The following is a 20,959-nucleotide window of genomic DNA, read 5'->3' on the forward strand; positions in this document are numbered from 1 at the left end:
GAAATTTGCTTCCCCCCCCCCGAGCATCTTGCCTTCCATTGTTCGTCATTGTTGTGGGACCCCCTGCAGCGCCCTTTCGGCTTGGCGCCCAGTGTGGGAAAACCAGCCTTCCCATAATCCACCTCTGCTTCTGATTGGCTACATTGAGAACGGAATGCTTGGCCTTTGATCTGACCCAAAGCAAGTCTCCTCTTCATCTTCTTACGATTTGGAGGGGAAACCCCTGGCGATAACAGATTCCTCACCTGTTGCACTCCAGGTGAACGAGGTCAACTTCGAGAACATGAGCAACGATGATGCAGTGCGGGTCTTGCGGGAAATCGTCTCCAAGCCGGGGTGAGTGATCGTAAGCAAAGCCAGGGCGCTGTGCGTTTGTGTTACTCATGCAGTTGATGTCTTGTATCCAGTGGTGGTCCTACTCAGAGTAAACCCATTAACATTAATGGAGTCAGCACTAATTTCATTGGGTATACTCTGAGTAAAACTTGGTACCGCTCATTGACTGCAGCCAGTGCAGAGAGCAACCTCCCCAAATCTTTCCTTCGTCTTATATTATATTTTAAACAAGCGTGTGTTTTAACGCTCATGCTTTTCATCCTTTGTGTGCTGTGTTTTATCTGGTCTGAGACTGTATAATAAATGATTTCATTTGATTTGACTCCCGAAATCAGCCTGGGTTCAGGCTTGGGGTTATGAAGAGACAATGTTGTGGTGTATTCGGGGGGCTGTGTAAATAAGACTGCCGAGTCCTCAAAACCCAGACCCTGAGACTCACAGTGAGTGCTTTGGGGTTTGTCCCACACTGGGCTGCATGGAGGGAGGAGATGTGAGGACATGATATATCAGATAACCTCCAAGTTATTCTTTTTAAAACTTCCTGCGTGTAGCAAACTGGTATCTCAAGGCACAGAGAGGACTAGAATTTTTCTTCTTGGCACACTGCTTTACTAGATGCAGTGAGGTGTCGTTGCTTTTTGTTGTTGAGTTTTAATGGGGCAGGGCAATCAAAATAAGGTCTCTCTCCTTCCCACCCCTGTGAGTTTGAAGCAGTGTTGTCTGGAATGGACTCTAGCACTTGAGCTTCATTGAGTGAAGAGCTCAGCGTAGAATCAGAGGGGTGGTGAAATTAGGAGCCTGGAACCATGTGGCTGGTGGGAAGCCTGAGAGGCAGCCATTGACAGAACGTAAGAAGGTCATTCCTTTGAGTGTTCTGTTTTCATTCCCTTCGTAATATATATCTATTTTCTATATTTTTTCTCCAGCCCTATCAGCCTAACAGTGGCCAAATGCTGGGATCCTACGCCCCGGAGTTATTTCACAATCCCCAGAGGTGAGTGATCCAGCCATTGCAAACAGCCTTAAAGCACACGCAGTTCATGGCATTGATCGTCCACGAGGTTTTATAAAGGAGTGGTGCTGCTGCTGATGATGTGGAAAGAGGGAAACTTTTGATCTAGAGCAGTGATGCTAGTGGAGAGGCTATGTAATCCCCAGGTGTTGTTAGACTACGACTCCCACCATCCCCGACTGTTGGTCCTGCTGGCTGGGACTGATGGAAAATGTAGTTCCACAACATCCGGGGACCTGAGGTTGAAGAACACACATCTAGGGAGTCACCCAATGAAATGGACATTCTTGGTTTAGAAGATGAATCCAACAGGTCGATCTGGATTGACTGGTCAATCCCTGGGGGGTTTTGGTAGATTGCGATAGATTGCTGGCTCCTCCATCCGGCCTTTTTGCTGCGAGGCTGACTGTCTCCTTAGTGCTCTATCGCTGAGCACCTGTTTTCATTTATTAGACCTTAACCTGCACATAAGTGGGACATTCCCAAAAATAGCTCAACAATTCTGATTGGCTAGACAAGGGCAGAAAGCCCAGCTTGTTAATTATGCTTTAAGAAAACTGGCCAATAGGTACCCAGGACGCAGAGCCTTTTTAGCAGGGGCAGTCAAGGCAGCTTTTATGTCAGAAGGTTTTGGAAGATGATGGTGATGATTAATTAAATTTGTATGCAACCCTATACCCATAGATCTCACGGCAGTTCACAACATAAATATAAATATAAAATGTTGATATTTAATTGTGTTTTCCTTATCTCCTTCTTTTGACAAGCTTACCCAGGTGTTTAGAACGCTGATTCGTGTTTTCATCTGCTTTTAGTTTATTGATGATTTTAATCTCTCTGAACGTTTTGAATTATTGTTGTTAATTGTTTTTATTGTGTAAATATGGGTGAAACAATAAAAGAAAATGAATATTGTATTTCATTGTATTCGCAGTTTGAATTCTGCAGAATGCAATAAAATGCAAATACATGTGAGAAGCAATACAAATACTATTAGGAACCACCTAGCATCCAGCACTGTACATTATAGAGACATTTGTTAAGGGTTTGCCAAGACCCTCAGCCATTTTCAAGTGGTCTGGGGGTGGGGAAGAGGGGGAGGTTTCAGGAGCCATGTTGCATGCAGCTTTTTCTTGTGCCTAAAGCCACCTTGAATGCTTCTCTGGGGAGGCAGGATATACCGTATTTTTCGCTCTATAGGACGCACTTTTTCCAAAAATTAAGGGGATATGTGTGTGTGTCCTATGGAGCGAATGCAGGCTCCTTGGCTTCAGCGATAGCAACACGAAGCCTCTGAAGCCCAGAGGGAGCGCTCCCTCCGTGCTCCGGAGGCTACACGTTGCTTTCGCTGAAGCCTGGAGAGCGAGAGGGGTCGGTGCGCACCGACCCCTCTCGGTCTCCAGGCTTCAGGGATAGCCGCCTGAAGCCTTTGGAGCACAGCAGGACCTTGCGCTGCGCTCCAAAGGCTTCGGGTTCCTTTTGCTGAAGCCGGGAGAGCAAGACTCTCCTGGCTTCAGCAGAGAGGGAGAGCTGCGCAGCGCCCCTTCAGCCAAGCGGGAGGAGAAATGGAAGGGGCTCAGTTTCTCCTGCCACTTCGCTGAAGGGGTGCTGAGCAGAGAGGGGGAGAATTTTTTTTCCTTGTTCTCCCCCTCTAAAACAAGGTGCGTCCTATGGTCGGGTGCGTCCTATAGAGCGAAAAACACGGTAAGTTTTGAAAGGAAAGAGATGAACCGCCACAGAGTGCACCTGCTAACCCATTCTTCTCCCTCCCCATTTTCTCTCGCGTTCCAGCTGAGCCTGTGCGGCCGATCGACCCCGCCGCCTGGATCTCTCATACCACGGCCCTGACGGGAGCGTACCCCCGTTACGGTATGAGCCCCTCCATGAGCACCATCACCTCTACCAGCTCCTCACTAACAAGCTCAATTCCCGATTCGGAAAGTAAGTCACACTGCCGCCAAGACCGGGCAGGTTATTTCCTCCTGCGCAGGGCTGGCAGTGTAGAGCCAAACAAACAAAACTCCAAACAAAAGACACACACACACAAGAAACCCCAAAAGCAAAAGAGCTCCAGCAACAACAATGTTGTGGGGAGCATAAAACTTGTTTTCCCTCCACCCATGGCCATCCAAAACCTGGAAGGATAAGGTTGTCAGCAGCTGCGAGGCCTCGGCGGCTGTGATTTACCTCCGCTGTAGGAGGCAGGAGGCCTCTGAATGTCAGGTGCTGGGTATTGAGCATTGGGAGAGCTGGTGATGCTCTCAGGGTCCTGCTTGCAGGATTCCCAGTTGGGCATCTGGTTGGTTGCTGGACTAGATGGGCCATTGGTCTGAGTCAGCTTCAGGGCCCTTCTGATGTCCTCAAGGACATTTGCTTATTTGCTAGGGGACTAGCAAATTCACAGGGGATAAGGCTGTCAGCGTCTATTAACCACAGTGGCTAGAGAGTTGCTGGACCAGAAAGGACTCAGCAGGGCTCTTCTTACATTAGTAAAGCACAGGCCTGGGGTGAATTTTCTTTCTCTTTCATTTTACCATTTAAATATCTTCACCTTTTAGAATGGCTTCTAGCCCTTCACACCCCACCTTTTCGCTCCAAGGAACTCAAGGTGGTGTCCATGGTTCACAACAACCCTGTGAGGCAGTGACTGGAGCAACGTCACTCAGTGAACTTCATACCCGAGGGAGAAGGCATCTGAACCCTGGTCTTCCAGGTCCTATTGAAGTGCTCGAACTGCTACCCTACACTGGATAGTGGTGTGGAGACGGGCATACTTTGGGTTGGAGGGCTATTGCCCAACCCATCCTCCCACTCCAAAAAAACTTGCTATAGGTACCGGTTGAAGCCTCAAAGTCTTTTACAGTACTATCCTACAGAGAGAAGGGAAGGGGCATAGCTCAGTGGTAGAGCATCTGCTTCGCATGCAGAAGATCCCAGGTTTGATCCCCGGCATCTCCAGGTAGGGCTAGAAACCTGGAGAGCAGCTGCCAGTCAGTGTAGGTTGAACTGAGCTAGCTGGACAGCTTCCTGTGAAGATCAGCAAAAAAAAAAAAAAAAAAATCTGACTTTGCCTTTATTTTAACCAAAGCAGCCTTCTCCAACTTGGCAACTCGGCAACTGTGCCGAGTGGGGCTGTTGGGAGTTGTGGTCCAAAACGCCAGGTTGAGGAACACTGGTCTGAAGTCCCCTGCCCCTGGCACATGCATGCACTATTCTGTGCATACTTGAGATTGTTAGAGCCTTTTGGCTGTCTGCCGACAGCTTGCTGCTGGCTGCTGTGACATTCTTTGCATTCTTTTGGGGAGATAGCGATGTGAGACCCACCCTCACGATCGCGTTGCTGGAGTAAGGACTACTTAGGAATTTTTAAAAAATAAATAAATCTACAGCAAAAATTGGCGGTCAGGTTTCCTAAAGGGGAGCCACGGAAGGACGGAGGAGGCTTCTCCTGCAGCTAATGTTTTAGGCTGATGCCACCCATATGTTAGAGACCCTTGGCATGCGGTTCTGAGGGTCTTTTTCAGTGGATTTAAATACCGTATTTTTTGCTCTATAAGACTCACTTTTTCCCTCCTAAAAAGTAAGGGGAAATGTGTGTGCGTCTTATGGAGCGAATGCAGGCTGCCCAGCTATCCCAGAAGCCAGAACAGCAAGAGGGATTGCTGCTTTCACTGCGTAGCGATCCCTCTTGCTGTTCTGGCTTCTGAGATTCAGAATATTTTTTCCATTGTTTTCCTGCTCCAAAAACTAGGTGCGTCTTGTGGTCTGGTGCGTCTTATAGAGCGAAAAATACGGTAGGCTGTTTGGCTTTTACAAGCCTCTTCTCAGCTGGCTCCAAAGGGGAGACAAGCAAACTATAGCATTCATTTCCAGAAGATGTAGAGATGTTGATGGCTTCCAACTTGGAGGGCAGCTTGAATTCTATCAGTGGCTACTAGCCATGACAGCTATGTTCTCTTGCTACTGTGAGAGGCAGTATGCTTCTGAATACCAGTTGTTGCTGTGTAGGAACCAAAACAGGCAGGTGCAGTCTTTCCATCACCACGTGGTTTCTGCTGTGGTCTTGTCAGTCTCCTACGCACACACACCCCGGACACACCAATACATAAACCCCTCACAATGGGCTCTCCCCATTTATTGCTCCCCACACATTCAAATCGGAAGGTTGCTTTCCTCGCTACTAACCAAACTAACTTCCTGCCAAAGCCAAACTTGCCGCAGAGCACCTGGTGAGAATTGGTTGCAAACGGGACCCAGGAGCCTTTGTGGGTAAAACGGCAAGTGGTGGATGATGATGTTCTTCTGGTATCGCAAGGGGGTGCATGGCCTGAATCTGTGTGTTCCCAAGTCTTCCTTCACCACGCGCTCCCCCCCCCCTTTTCTGACAGATGACATAAGCATGGAAAAATAAGTGGATCCCGAAGTTTCTGTAGGAAATGAACTGGATCTTGATTCAGTGCTGTAGCTCCATTAAAAAATAAAATCCAGACATGTTCCGGTAGTGCAGCTTCGCCAAGCTGATGCCCTCCAGATGTTTTGGACTACAACTGTCATCAACTCCAGGATCTCTCTCTCCTCTTTTCTCTCTCTCCCCTGCCAACTCCTCTCTTCTCTATTTGTTTGTTTGTTTGTTTGTTTGTTTGTCCCCCCTTCTCTGTCCCAGGGACTGATGGGAGTTGTAGTCCAAAAATTATTGAGGGCAGCCTCCCTGGGTGCCTAGATGGCTCCACCCACCCTGGCACCCCATTGGTCTCCCTGCTGGCCTGATATATAAAAGCTTCTGGTTCAATCTTGACTTTTTAGTCTGGGGCAATTGCCAGGTTGGCCTTGACTGCCTGGCTTCTATCCTTCATTCTTTCCTCTTCCCCCTTCGTTTTCTGCCCTCCCATAAGTAAATGTTTTTTTCCTTCACACAGTAAACTAGCCTGTTAGAGAGAAGGGCACTTCTCCTGGACATGTGAGTTTTCCATATGCAGGGATTTGTTTTCACTTGCGCACAGAGGGCGTTCAAACGTGTGAGCATCTTTCTCCTTCAGGTGAAGCGGTATAGCCCAGCAAGGTGGTACAGCCCGGGGGCAGGTTGAGAGCAGATCCCTAGGCCAGAACGGCAGTTTGACGTGACTCTAGTCAGCCCCTCCCCATGCCGTCCCCACACCTTTCATGGCCAAGGAAGTGCCCTTAGTGACACCATCACTTTTAATCTGGAATACTTCACTTGTGAACACCCTTAAAGTGGGGCTGTAAGTGATAAATATATATAGAAGTATCTCAGATATACTTCTTCAGCCTAGTGTAGGTTTCACATCCAATTTATTTAATAATAATAATAATAATAATAATAATAATAATAATAATAATGGGAAGAAAGCCTAAATTACACAAAAAGGCCAGATACATTCACAGAATGCAGTTGCGCAATAGAATTCTTGACATGAAATTTGGATAAAGAGAGATATAGATATTCTCCCCGATAAAGCACCAAGTATCTGCAGCACAGGCACTTCAGTTTGAAAGTTCTCTCATATAGACCCTGGCCGGTCTCCATTTTAGACAAGGTTCTCTATTAAAAGCAAGAGATTTCAATTAAATTTATTTGAATGCTCAAGAGGTTTTGGTGCCTGTAGGGGCAGATCCAAATAATGACACCCGCCCCCTTCTCGCTGGCCTCCCTGCTATCTGTTCTTCAGCACAAGCCATACCGAAATGAAGAGAAGCCACGCAGGATTTGCCAGTATAGTCTTCAGGCCTGGGCCTGAGGTGTTTTGGTACCTGAAGGAGGAGACCCAACTGCTGCTAACTCACTTCCCTAAGGCTGGAAGTTCACAAACAAGAACTTTCCACTGGATTTTTGGGTGGCTTTGAATAGAAAATGGCCCGTCTCTTTTCCTTTTTTGTTCGCCTTGTTCTGAGGGGGAAGAAAATGGTGGTTTGTGGCAGCCATTGTCCCTCCCCCAGAATCGCCTAAGAAATGCACTCTGGGTTGTACCTGATGCCAGTCTCACTCAGAGCAGACCCATAGAAGTTAATGGATGTGGCTACCTTAGGTTCATTCATTTCAACGGGCCTCCTCTGGGCATAACTGAGTTGGAAGCAACTCAGCATCATGATGGGTAACATGAAAAGGAGGGGAACAGATCCTGAAGCTGAGGCTCCAATACTTTGGCCACCTCATGAGAAGAGAAGACTCCCTGGAAAAGACCCTGATGTTGTGAAAGATGGAGGGCACAAGGAGAAGGGGATGACAGAAGATGAGATGGTTGGACATGAGTTTGACCAAACTGCGGGAGGCCGTGGAAGACAGGAATGCCTGGCGTGCTCTGGTCCATGGGGTCACAAAGAGTCAGACACAACTAAACAACAACTACAACAACAACACCCTGCCACCACAGCCTCCACCTGTGATAAGTTTCACAGCTCATGCAAAGTATTGCCAGAACGATCCCTTTCACCATTCTGAGGGGGGAAATGGTGGCCTCAGGCAGTTATCATTTCTCTCCCAGAATCCCCTCAGAACTGCTCCATGTCATGATGTGGGTGTGTAATGATGGGTAGTCTCCTGCTGCCCTGATCAGCCCCCATCAGCAATGAGTTTCACGTTTCAGCCAAAGTATGGCAGAAACAATGCCTTTCTTGTTTTTCTCCTCCAAATGAGGCGGACAAAATGGAGGGGACCAGTTTTCCTCACACCCTGTCTACTTCTCTCTTGCTCAGCTGAAGTTCATTTCAGTTAGGCTTGTGCAGGAGGAGTTGCTGGCCGATTTTACCTCATGGTCAGGTCCTTTTCTTTCTCTGCAACATCCACACTAAAATGCCCACCTCAGCTTTCCTCATGGCAGGGCTGTCCTTGCGTAAAACTGCTTCCCCCACCCCCCACCCCCGCTTTCCCTCTCGGCCTCCATCCGTTCCTTGTTTCCTTTATAGCAACATCTCTGTCTGCTCTTCCTTTTTTTCCAGAGCTGGACGAATCCCCTTTAACTGTTAAAAGCGACATGGCCACCATTGTCAAGGTTATGCAGTTGTCGGATTCTGGCCTTGAGATTCGGGACAGGATGTGGTTAAAAATCACCATCTCCAATGCAGTAATAGGTGAGTGACTCCTGCTTCTGAGGCTGAGGGTGGGAGAAAAGGTACCTTACTAAATTGAGGTTTTCTTTTTTGCCGCTAATGACGTTTACTTGTGTGGTGAAGAATGTTAATTGCTCAGATAAGCCTTGGCGTCCAGCCCGCTTCGGCTGCGCAGTTCTGCTAGGCCTCCGGACTTCAAAGGCCACATTCCAAAGGCTCTGAGCAAACGCAGAGTTTAACGCAGCGGTCAGAGAAAGCTGCAAGCTCCAATGTGTTCTTCAGTGTGCTTAAATAAAATCCACTCAGGATCTTAGCAGCTAGAAGCAGTTTTTATTTACAGCAGACTATCCATTGTCTATCACAGCGAACAGCATCGTGAAAACACGTCCTCTCTCCTCAAAAGCGAAAGTAGAGAGAAAAAAACAAAGGCTGGAGACTCTCGGATATGACGTGTCTCCCCCCTCCTCCCAATTTGTAGGCAGGGCGTACATTCTGAGCTGTTTAAACCTGTAAGCTCAGGTTCTCCTCACATGTGGGTGCTTATGAAGGAACTAACCAAACCAGGTTTCACCATCATGGTGCCCTTCAGATGCTGTCGGACTCTGGCTCCTATCATCCTTGACTAGTGGCCATTCCTGGCTGGGGCTGATGGGAGGCTAGGGAAGGCTGAGTTGGGCCAATGGAATTCCAGCATACAGTGATGTCAACCCTGGCAGCAAAATATTCCCTTTCCTGTTCTGGATTACGGTTTGTGCCACTTTGCTACCCTGCCAGCTTAGATGAGGAATTGTGAATTACTGTCACAGGTTGTGTCTTTTTTCCCCGGAACAGGGAGGGAGTGAACATAGCAGTTGGGCTAGATGGCAGTCCCTTCCAACGCTACAATTTTATGATTCTATGACGGTGTAGCATGAGACAGCCTTTACTTGCTGGGGCTGATGGGATTTGTAGTCCAAAACAACTGGAGGGCACCAGGTTCACACAAGAGCATGGGGCAGTGCAAATGTAATGCAGCCCATCCTTTAATCACAGGTAGTAAGCAGCCTCCACTCCTCCTCCTCCTCCTCCTCCTCCTCCTCCTCCTCCTCCTCCTCCTCCTCCTTTCCCCCTTCAATTCTTCCTACTCTTCCCCATCACAGTTAATGGTTTTGTCCACAGCACCAGCCGTAACTCTGGTTAACAATAGCTGGGGTCCATGGTAACCAGGGCTTGAAAGTATGGTTGGCAAACCATGGTTTCAAGGAGGGAACATAGCACCAGCTGCTACTCCCACTTATTCTGTGGTGTATTTATCTGAAACATGTTTCCCCCAGCTTCAGTAGCTTTAAGCAATCTGAATACTCTCTGCCAAACCAGATTTGGCTACATAATGAAATCACTGAGAGAGGAAGAAGAAGAGGAGTTTGGATTTTATATCCCGCTTTATCACTACCCTAAGGAGTCTCAAAGCGGCTAACATTCTCCTTTCCCTTCCTCCCCCACAACAAACACTCTGTGAGGTGAATGGGGCTGAGAGACTTCAGAGAAGTGTGACTGGCCCAAGGTCACCCAGCAGCTGCATGTGGAGGAGCGGGGAAGCGAACCCAGTTCACCAGATTACGAGTCCACCGCTCTTAACCACTACACCGCACTGAGCAAGCGAGGGCAATGGGGACTGAAAGCAAGCGAGGGCACAGGCAATGTAAAATAAACAAGTTGTCATTTTTACCAGGAGTGCCGGTTTGGGTGGATAGGTGGGGGGCAGTGTGGAATTACCAAATTGGTGGTGCTTTCCCCCCTTTGACTACTCCCCTTGCTGTTTGCAGGAGCGGACGTGGTCGACTGGCTCTACACGCACGTGGAGGGCTTTAAAGACCGAAGGGAGGCCCGGAAGTACGCCAGCAGCATGTTGAAACATGGCTACCTCAGGCACACTGTGAACAAAATCACGTTCTCAGAGCAGTGCTACTACGTCTTTGGTGATCTCTGTGGCAGTAAGTCCCCCTCCTTACGCCCTTTGGGGAAGGGTCAGGTCAGCAGTGGCTTTCCCGAGTCTCAGGTCTCAAGGCCTTCCCAGCCCCAGCTGAAGATACCAGATATTGAACCTGAGACCTTTTGCATGCAAATCACATACTCTGCCCCTGGGCCATATTGTTCCGTGTGTCTGTGCCATCATGGAAGTTGTTTTCTCCTTTCTGTCTCCAGATCTGGCTGCACTGAACCTTAACAATGGTTCCAGCGGAGCTTCAGACCAAGACACCCTGGGCCCCCTCCCGCACCCGGCCACGCCTTGGCCCTTGGGGCAAGGCTATCCTTACCAATACCCCCTTGCCCCTCCATGTTTCCCGCCGGCCTACCAGGACCCAGGCTTCAGCTATGGGAGCGGCAGCGCAGGGAGCCAGCAAAGCGAAGGTAGGTTCTCTGGTGTGTGCATCTCCCCTTCCATGATTTCCATTCCTGCTGGCCGTTTGCTTAGTTCTTCCTTCTCCCCCACCCCTTGGTTTTGTTTTCCTCTCTCCTCTTCTCATGACTCCCTTTGTCTATCATGCATGGAATCGGTTTCTTTCTGCTGCAACGTGAAGGAATGATTGTTTTAAACGAGCCTCCTGCATAGATTCGGTGACCTGGTTCACATTAAATGGCGAGCCAAGCCATGGTTTAGCATATGTAAGTTAAAGGCACAGGTTCCTGGAGTGAAGATCCCAGCCACAGCAGTCCTCTCCTGATACTGCTGCACTGCCTGGAGCTAAGCCATGGTTTGGTGTATATGGTTTGTCTTGCTGCAGACAAACCACAAACTCTAACCAAGGTTTGTTTGGCATTTACCACTTGTGCTTTGTTTGAAGTGAAACAAACCATGAGCCCAGGCTTGAACATAACACTGTAAGTCAAACCATAGCTTAGCCCCAAGTAGTGTTGTTGCAATAGTAGAAAAACAACTACCAAACTTTTAGAAGACAACTGAAGGCAGCCCTGTTTAGGGAAGCTTTTAATGTTTAATAGGTTATTGTATTTCAGTGTTCTGTTGGAAGCCGCCCAGAGTGGCTGGGGAAACCCAGCCAGATGGGTGGGGTATAAATAATAAATTGTTATTAGTAGTAGTAGTAGTACTAGGGAGTTCAGTGGCCATGATCTTAGCCCAAAGAACCCACATGTTTGTACGCTCACGCTAAGCCATAGTTTGGCTCAACGTTACCTGCAAACTGTGTCAGTGTCTCAGCTTTCTGGAGGAGGGAGTAGAGTTGTGTTGCCTACGTTGATGGCCAGATACAAACCATAGCAGCATTTTTCAAAAACCCCATTGGTAGTGTTAGTATTATATGTTGTTAGGCTCCATGCAAAAATTAAAACGGTCCCTCTCCATGGGCCTGATTATAATCTAAAGCAAATAGTCACAGTAGAGTCAGTAATTTAACATTTCATATCTAAAAATAAGCATTATTTTTGGTAATGACAGATCAGCTCTGAAAAACAAAACAAAAGGTGAGGTGGGGGAGAGAGAAAGGGAACTTGGATATTCTGGCTGTCGCCTGTCCAGCCTACCGCATTCCTGTCCAACAAAGACTCGTTTAAGTTTAGTTGCTGAAATAGTGAGTTGGGCTGATTTTTAAGGTTGCATCTGCATCATTTAGAAAATATTTTGAACTTTGTGCGGTGAATTTGTGCAGCCACAAAGAATGCCTTCTCCCAAGCCAATGCCACCTTGAACTTCAGAGGGCAGTGGAAGTGCCAAGCCACAATCACTCTGCCTGCTGAGGTTCACACCTGAGAGGGTCTCTAGGGAATGTTTGGGGCCTAAGTCATTTATACCTCCTCATATGAGCATCTGAAGAACGGACTTGGCAGGAGACTGGACTAAGCAGGTTGCTATGAGGAGAGATGTCCTTTCTTGAATTCACAGGTGCAAGGGCTATGCTATATTAGGCGCAAAGATATCTGGGAAAGTTGGAGCAGAGAGCATGATGGGGGTAGTGTGTTGCTTTTCCCTTCACCACCTTCTGCCTAATAGTGCATTGCTGCTGTGGCTGCTGCAGTTGTGTGTCATTTCACTTGAAGCTTTCCCCCCTTTTCTTTTGTAACTGTTATTCCCTTGTTTTGTCCTGAGCAAGCATTAGACTGAAGGATTCATAAAGGAATGGCTGGGACTGGTAAGCGTCTCACACACCTCCCTTGAAAACTGATATTATTGCTTCATATATAGCATGATCATCTAGATTCTTGTGTCTTCCCCCATTCTGAAACTCTTAGCGTGTCTCTCCTCCCCATGCTCTTCTCTCTGCCCCTCTGTCCTTTTTGTTTCCTTTTGAATTATCCTGGGATGCCCAGCCATCTGAGCTGGGACAGCCTGCAGAATAGGAAGCAAAGCTTTCACTGGAGAGTTTGGCTGGAGTTTCCCCAGGGCTGATCAGCAGATTGCAGTTTACAGGGTGTCAGATTCACTTAGTAAGCAGGAATTGCTGAAGTTCTTCAGGACCTTGGAAAGCTCCATTGTGAAACAGACCTTGCTTTGGATTGAGATTTGAGTTCCACTGAGCAGCTAGATGGCAAAACTGAGAGCTCTAGATCTGCTCCCAGTCTGAGAGCTAGCAGGAATTTAAGTGGACAGAATGCTACCTTCTGAAACTTCACACATTCCAGATGGAATCTGCTTTCTCTTCTGGGAGTTTATTGAGGAGTGATGGTCGATAAAGGGCTAGAGCTGCGGATCCTAGAGTCCTTTCTTGTGGAGTGTACACACTCAAGCACACACACAAACTCTCTAGATTAGCCTTTCACAACCTGTGGTTCCCCAGCTGTTGTTGGACTACAACTCCCATCACCCCTAGCTAGCAAGGCCAGAGCTCAGGGATGATGGGAGTTGTAGTCCAACAACATCTGGGGACCCACAGGTTGAGAACCGCTGCTCTAGATGGTTCACAGAATGCTCTTCCCATGGTCTGGATCTTTGGCCAGCTTGAGGGCTGTTGGACTGTTGAGACAAGTTTCTGCTGTCTCAGGCATCAAAGATGGAGAACTCATTGTTCTTCCCTTGCCTGTGTGTGTGTTTTAATACAATATTTCGGATACCTAAGTACACAGAATAACTTCTTGCAGCTTGCAATGAATCTCTGCATGAAAGCAACTGCAGCCAAATACAAACTGTGTGCGTGCCTGGTCAGCAGCTATGCTTCCTGGAAAGCCACTTTTGAGTCTTCTAATAGCAAACTTGGATGGTGAGTGCCAACAGGACTGTAGCTAAGATGAGGCCGCTCAGAAACAAGAGGGAGGTATTGGTACATGCAGAGGTATCCCAAGGATTGCAGAAGTACCAAAGACCAAACCAGCCACTCCACACATCAGAAGCAAACAACTTACGAGGGCAAATCCTCCAAGAGACTTGCATGACCTTGAAGACTGAGCATGCTCCGCAGTCATGCAACATAGAGTGTCCGTTGGAAAAATGTGGAAGGCCACACTTAGAGGGAGCGGCCGGCTGGAACCCTGAACCCAAGCAGGGCTTTTAGGAGGGAGAACACAGTGCAGCATTTGGTTACAGGTCCCCACTTGCAGATATATGGGATTTCAGGACATTTCGAAATAAACATTCGTGTGAATCTTTCTGCAGGGTTGCTTTTCGTTATTGTTACGAAACAGAATACACCCTTTGCCATTGCTTTTTTTTTTTTTTTACTCCAGCGTGTTCCCCCCAAATTATCACTTCTCCTCCTTTTTGAAAATGTTGCTGCGTTGCTTCTACGAGGCTTTCAGTGTGGTTTCTGGACATCCATGCATGACAGAAAGTTACGGCCGCTTCTGCCCCGGCAGTTGTGCTCACCCGAGTCCTGTAGCCATCCATTGCATGCGAACCTCGTGCGGGACCATATGTATCCTTGCTGCTCCATCCGCTATTTCTTTGCCGCTGATTGGCAGGTGTCGATCAGAAGCGTAGGCGACGTGCCACTTGCGTTTCTTTCCCCTTTCACTGACCCCCTTCCCTTTCCCTTCCCTCCTTCCCCCCCAGGAAGTAAAAGCAGCGGCTCTAACCGAAGCAACAGCGAGAAAAGCCGGAGGACCTTGGCTCGGGATAAGGACCGCAAGTCAGCCGGCAGCGGCAGCGAATCGGATCCCACTGCCCGGAGCGGGGTAGCAGGGAGCGTCCTTCGGCGCGAGCGGCCGGCCAGCCAGCTCAGCCACCACAGCCGCGCCTCTGCTGCCCCCAGCGAGAGGAGCCCACACAGCCGCCATTCGCACGGGCCTCCGGGCGTTCCTCCGCTCTGCAGCCTCCCCAAGCTGGGCCCCAAAGTCTATGGGACAAGTGGGCCCCCTGGGGGCCCCCCTGTGCGGGAACTTGCTTCCGTCCCCCCCGAGCTGACCGGCAGCCGCCAGTCGTTCCAGAAGGCCATGGGCAACCCTTGCGAATTCTTCGTTGACATTATGTGAACAAGAAGTGCCTTCAAAAGACTCTTGTGCGGAGGGTTTGTTTTCTTGGGGTTCCTTTTTTAAGTTTGCAAATTGACGCCGGAAAAGAAATAGGGGTGGAGACAGAGAGGTGGGGGGGAGCTATTCGGACTGTCCTTTGCATGTCACGCCTTCCTGACTCTTGATGTTTGCAAGCAAACGAGGAACAGAAATCCTGGAAACTGAGCTATCTGCAAATCAGTGGAATTTTTTTTTTTTTTTTAATTCTCCTTCTGCTTCCCCTACCCTGACCAATGTGATTGATTGGTGTTCTCTTCACATACCCTAATGAGCTTTGGTATCTGTGGCATCCTCTCCCCAGTGCAATTATACTGTGTTCTCAATCAAGAAATAGCATTTTATATAGTGCTTTTAAAAAGCAACAACACACAATTCTCCAGTCATGCATATTTGCACCTTCTTTTGTTTTTTTGTTGTTTTTTAATGTTCTGGTTACTTTCTTTCCATCTTGGGGGCGGGGGGACCCTTCTTTTGCTATGAAAAGGACAGTGCTAGCCAGTAGCTATAAAATCTAAGGTGTGTCTGCAAGTGGTGCATTATGGGAGTCCCGTATCCAACCATAAGTGAAGAACTGGCTCCGTGCCAAGGTTTTGCTACCTTTCTTCATTTTACTATTCAGGCCCTGTTTGCACGCTACACGATGCCTGGATCTACACCATGCGATTGCCCTAAGAAAGGGGGAAATAACTCACTTGGTAGAGATTTGGGCACTTTGTGCTTCTCCCTCCATGCACTTCTTCAGGTTTGAATTGTGCACTGGACTTCTCTGAACCATGAAACTATGAAGTGTCTGCCAGTTACCACAAGCAGCTGGGCCAAGAGGTCTCCTGTCCACCTTGGGCAAGTCCTGCTCCTGCCTCCGTTGTTTGCTCATGCTCACGGTTTCTTGTTTCTCTTTGCTAAAGGGAACAAGGAGATCCATCTCTCAGCTCTGCTCTCTTCTCTGTGGCATAAGCTGCTAGCATTTGCTTTCCCCCTGCACTGAAGGCAAAAGCAGCTGATGCCAGAGAGAAGGGATTCAGTGTCCACCTTGCTTTCCGTATAAGAAAGCAGGAATAAATTCAGCTTGGCCTTTCATTACACCCAGTGGCTTTTCATCTAAGCGTTTGCAAACAGCAAAATCTGACTCTGGTTACATACCCAATTTAAAACAACGACCGCACTGATAAAAATAAATGCGACAGCGACTGTCACGTGCCAATAGAAGCTGATACACACAAGAGTCACGGGGGGCTGACAGACGTTTCTGTTACCACCTGCTTCCAAATTTGTATGCAGGGTAGAGGGGGAAATTCACTACCTGTTCAGTAACTTTAAGCGTCAAAATGCACCAGTGCACCAGAGACAATTACATACTTGTGATTTGTTAAGAATAGAATAACCCCAGGACCACCTTGAAGGATTCACAAGGTTGGAGAGGCATCCCTCAGGAATACTGCAGTGATGGGATACATACCCTGTTTAGAGATGGCATTGGACTCAAGTGGTCCCAGTCCTTGGATGGGAAGCTTGAAATGCCAATCAAATGTAGCTGTTTGTGTTCTGACCATTGCCAAGCAAAGTACGGACTTACGGCTTGAGCAATTCCCCATATCTGTGTCATAGACCTGCCACCCAAATGAGAATGGGAAGCAGGGGTTGTGTGTCACTTGATATACTTTCCTTCACTCTGTGGTTGACCTAGGTCAGGGACAGAGAATCCGCAGCCCTCCAGATATTGTTGGACTGCAACTCCAGTCATCCTTGATGTTGGCCATGCTGGATGGGGACTGATAGGAATCAGACTCTGAAGAACTCCGGTGGGATACAGGTTCCGCAACCTTGCCCTAGATAATGCTGGATCCTTTTTGAAATTTAGGATTGCAAAGTGGGTTGCTTAGCACTTCTTCATGATCTCTTTCAAAAACCTGTACAATGTATGTGGATGTTTGAGGTTACTACTGTCTTGCAATAGCTGGAGGTAGTGAAAATCACTGAGCGAATGAACTTGAATAAGCTGGCTTTCCCTTAGGAGGGAAACCACTTAAACTTTGCCCAACCATGTTACTGTTTGGACAGTTTCACATCTCCCTGGTGCTGTTTTCACTTCTCGTTCTGGAGCAGGGTTGGGTGAAATCTGTGGTCTTCCAAATGTTGCTGGACTCCAGCTCCCATCAGCCCCAGCCAGCATGGTCAGTGGTCAGAGGTTGTGGCAGATGTGGTTCAGCAGCATCTGGAGGGCTACAGGTCCCCCATCCTTGTCCTGGAGTGACAACCAGCTGCCGTTCTTGTTCTGCATCTCTGCTGGGCTGTTGTTGTAGCACTTCATATAAATGATGGGCATGAACTTCCAAGATTGCCGCCAAAGAAGATCAAAAACAGGCATAAAATTTTAAGGGTGGTGAGAGTGGTTTTGAAAACCTGTGGGGTTTTTTTCCTGACATGAAAGCATGCATACATACATTTTCCTGCATCTATGAACAACGGCCACAAGACCACCAAGAACAAACCAGTTCTAGAAACATTGGAGAAAAGCTGAGTGTGGTTGGTGCCTATTGGTTAGTCCCCACTAGTGACACCATGATCACACAACACACACCTCAACTTTGTAAAAATATTCCTGACTCTCTTTTGGGGAGGTGAGTAAAGTGAAAGGTGGACAGGTATTGAACGTTATGTGAGTGCTGCTTAAAAAATAAATTGCAAAGCCAAAATGCCCACCTGATGCTTCAGTAAGATGGACAAGGTATAGTGTTGATATAGTATTTGATTGGCATGGAGTGTACATGTTCTAGGCAAATGAGAAAGGTGAGATGCAACTCCCAGGTTTACAAGTTGTTGCATTCTCTGTCACATGTATTTTATCTGTTTTCGCCCTATTTGTTTCTTCCGGGCGATTTGAGCACTTAACTGACCATTGGTTTTATAAGCTGTGTTGATAGCACTGAGCCAGCAATACTTTCCAATGTGTGCTGTGTGCAAGCTGGCCTGTCTCTTTATAGCTTGCTCATCAGGAGGAAAAGGGGGGGGCGGCCTTCTCATTCCACATCCGTCCACCCTCCTCCCCAAATACTCATGTGGACTGCTGGCTGTCTTCTGTGAGGTCCCCCCCTTTCATTTTTAAATGAGTGTTTTCCTGTACTTTGAGCTACAGCATCCACAGTCTGGCCTGGCACAAATGCTGGCGGATCGCTGGACTTCAGAAATGAGAATGTTTTGCACACAGCAGCAAGCTTTTTGAAGTGTCAGAAATGTTGATCTTTACCAAAAAAAATTTTTAAGTCCTTTGCAGTCCTTGGACTGGTTGTAAGAAAGAGATATAGGCAGGTGGATTGAAGGCATCTGAAGTTGGTGGGGCAGTGCCCCATATGTCTTCATGAACTAGCTTCTACTGTGCATGAGGGTGAATGAACCCAGTACTGCCCTCCTCCCGGGTTTGGCTTGGTCATTTTGTGTCCCCGCTCTGGGAAATGTAGCTGTACAGTGGGGAATAGGAGGGTCTCCTAACAACACACCCCTTAAAAACTACAGCTCCCAGAATTCTGTGGGGGAAGCTACGCCTGTCTACAGTGGTATCACAGTGCTTTGAATGTATGGTGCGGATGTGGTCTCTCCTGTACTCACTCTCACTTCCGCATCACTTAAGGGTTTTGCTGACTTCCAGTCCACATGCTTATGTTTTCAAGCTCGGCTTCTCAGCGATGAGAGCGAAAACCTCTTAAAAATGCTTTTTAAAAAGCTGAGTGAGAATGCAGAATTCTATGATCTACAAAACATGGCGCACTTGCTTGGCAGTTGAGTGCAATGAATATACATGGCTGTGCTTATCAAATTGACAGGAAAAGGTGCAATTGCTACTATAGCAAACTTCTGCAGCAGAATAAACTTGCTAGCACTGAAATTTCCAAACTGGGCTGGAGCCGTTTGGATGGCTACTTGTGTGGCGAGAAATAAATTAACTAAAATAATTAAGCGTGTTAATGTTTCTTGGCGTCATATGAGCAAATGTACATTGTCAGAGAGTTCCCGTAGCAGCCCACAGGATTCGCCGGAGGAGGAGGGTGCTCACTGGCTATGTGTGAGTTGCCGCTTTTGGCTTCCTTCCTTCCCATCAGCTTCCACTGGGCTTGGGGCATTGATCCATACACCTAATTGACAGATGCAATTGCCCAAACCCAGTGGAGGCTGATGAGAAAGAAGTAAGCTAAAACTACTGACTCATCCAGAGATGAAGGCAAATAACCTGTGCATTGGAAGTGGCTTCTTGATCCACACACCTAATGGAGAAATGCCATCGCAGAGCTCACTGCTTTTGGCTGAGGATGCCTGTTGCATCTCTGGATGAGAAAGCTCTCAGCTTTCCTCCTTCCAAATAGCCTCCATTGGGAGCATGTCATTTTGGTGCATCTCCGCATACAGCATGTGACTGTCTAGCCCCCAAAAAGGAGAGGCAGCAGAACTGGCCTGCTGTCACGGGAGGTTGCTTCTTATGTATCTGCATAAGCTGCTGTTCTGGGCTTTTCTTTTGAATTAGGAGGAACACCCACATCGTAGATAGAATTGTAGAGTTGGAAGGGGACCCCAAATGCAGAGACACTTAAAAGCAAAGCTTTGGGCAATGGTGAGAGTGACTGCCGCTTTCTGCTAGCTTGTATTAAAAATAATAATACACAAAAGCATCACAGCTATCAGAAATTTGGACAAGGCTGTGTTGGCACTTCTACTTTGGGGTCATGTGGAATAGCCTCTATATGTTTCTCTGTCCATTTTGTGTGTGTAAGTTAAAAATGTCAAGCCAGTCAAAATGACAAAGTGTTAGCAGGTCTGTGCTTTTGGATGTGGTGGCAACAGCATGCTTTGTGAGAAAGGCTGTGACATTATAGTGACAATCATGAGAACGGTTCTGGTTTGTTTTTTGTTTTTTTGCAATCACCTATTTACTCTTCCCAACACTCTCTCTCTGTCTGTCTGTCTCTCTCTGCACAACTGCACACTCATCTTTCAACTGTTTGGAGTTGCAGTGATAGCAATCTCTCCCCCCCCCCCCGATAAAAATAATAATCTTGGGAATTGTGCAGGGCATCCATGGGTTGTCTTGAGTGCCAGCCTTCCTCAGAGTAGACTAATTGAACTTAATGGGCACGATGAACTTAGGTCCATCAATCTCAGTAGGTCCACTCTGATGGATACACCAGCCCATGTCAGTTTCCTGCCACCGCTCCACATCTTTGGTTTACAGTGGCAGGGAGAAATCTCAGAATAATGTAAAGCTGCCTATCTCCAGCTCAGGCCATTGCTATATCTAGCCCAGCGCCGTCTGCTCTTACTGGCGGCAGCTCTCCAGGATTTCTCAACACAGCAACAGTAAGGGACTGGACACCCTGCAAAGCACTTTCCCTGCCACTGTGGTTATTCCTCAACAGCTGGTTTCTGGGGAAGGTTAGCAGCTCAGTGGCAGAGCTACTGCTTTGCATGAAGATTGCAGCCTCATTTTGCAGATTGCCGGCTCAATCCACCAGCTAAGGCTAGGAGAGTTCTTCTGCCTGGAGAGCTGTTGCCAGTCAGTGTAGTAGACGGTGCTAAGCTGGATAAAGCAGCTTCCCATGTTCTACCAAGTCAGAACAAGTAGATGCACTGCCTGTTCTGACTGGCAACAGCAATTCTCACCAGGGTCTGTGGTCTTTTCCGTCGAGCACTTGACCATTTTTAACTGGAGACGCCAAGGATTGAAACTTGGACCGTCTGCGTGCAAAGCTTGACCACCGAACTGTGGTGCCCCCTAGCAGAGATGCTGTCATCAGATGCGGTGAACTTGCCAAGGGCTCCTTCCTAGGCAGCTCAGCTTCCTTGCAGACATCCCAAAAGAGATGTTAAGAGTCACAAATCAGTTTACTCTGAGGGTGCAAATCTCGGAGAAGAGGAGTGCAAAGACCAGCCGTTTCTTCTTGTGGATATATAGTTAAATGGGGTTACATCCAGTCAAGGTTTATTGAAGAGTAGACCCATTGAAATTGATGGAACTATGTTGCGTCTTGTGCATTAAGTATAGGGGTAGGGTCTTCTCTTGAGTAAAACAAACATTGGCTACAACTTTATATCTCCAGTACTTACGGCAAAACTCACATGAGC

At 47.7% G+C, this 20,959-nt stretch overlaps 1 protein-coding gene across 7 annotated transcripts in view; it reads left to right on the forward strand.

Annotated features, from left to right (window-relative positions):
• DVL1 (dishevelled segment polarity protein 1) overlaps positions 1-20,959 on the forward strand; it is a 101,545-nt gene that overhangs the window by 73,235 nt on the left and 7,351 nt on the right. For 4 of the 7 annotated variants that reach the window (XM_053400758.1, XM_053400760.1, XM_053400761.1 and 1 more), the window contains 7 exons: positions 260-336; positions 1,263-1,330; positions 3,140-3,289; positions 8,303-8,434; positions 10,219-10,386; positions 10,598-10,804; positions 14,394-18,798. In XM_053400758.1, coding sequence (XP_053256733.1) covers positions 260-336; positions 1,263-1,330; positions 3,140-3,289; positions 8,303-8,434; positions 10,219-10,386; positions 10,598-10,804; positions 14,394-14,812 — 1,221 coding nt within the window. In that variant the 3' untranslated portion in view covers positions 14,813-18,798. Of the gene's footprint in view, positions 1-259; positions 337-1,262; positions 1,331-3,139; positions 3,290-8,302; positions 8,435-10,218; positions 10,387-10,597; positions 10,805-12,501; positions 12,541-14,393; positions 18,799-20,959 lie in introns of those variants that run through there. The other 3 variants (XM_053400764.1, XM_053400762.1, XM_053400765.1) reach the window with 3 other exon arrangements.

This window comes from Podarcis raffonei, chromosome 8, assembly GCF_027172205.1.
Source record: "Podarcis raffonei isolate rPodRaf1 chromosome 8, rPodRaf1.pri, whole genome shotgun sequence".
Classification (NCBI taxonomy): domain Eukaryota; kingdom Metazoa; phylum Chordata; class Lepidosauria; order Squamata; family Lacertidae; genus Podarcis; species Podarcis raffonei.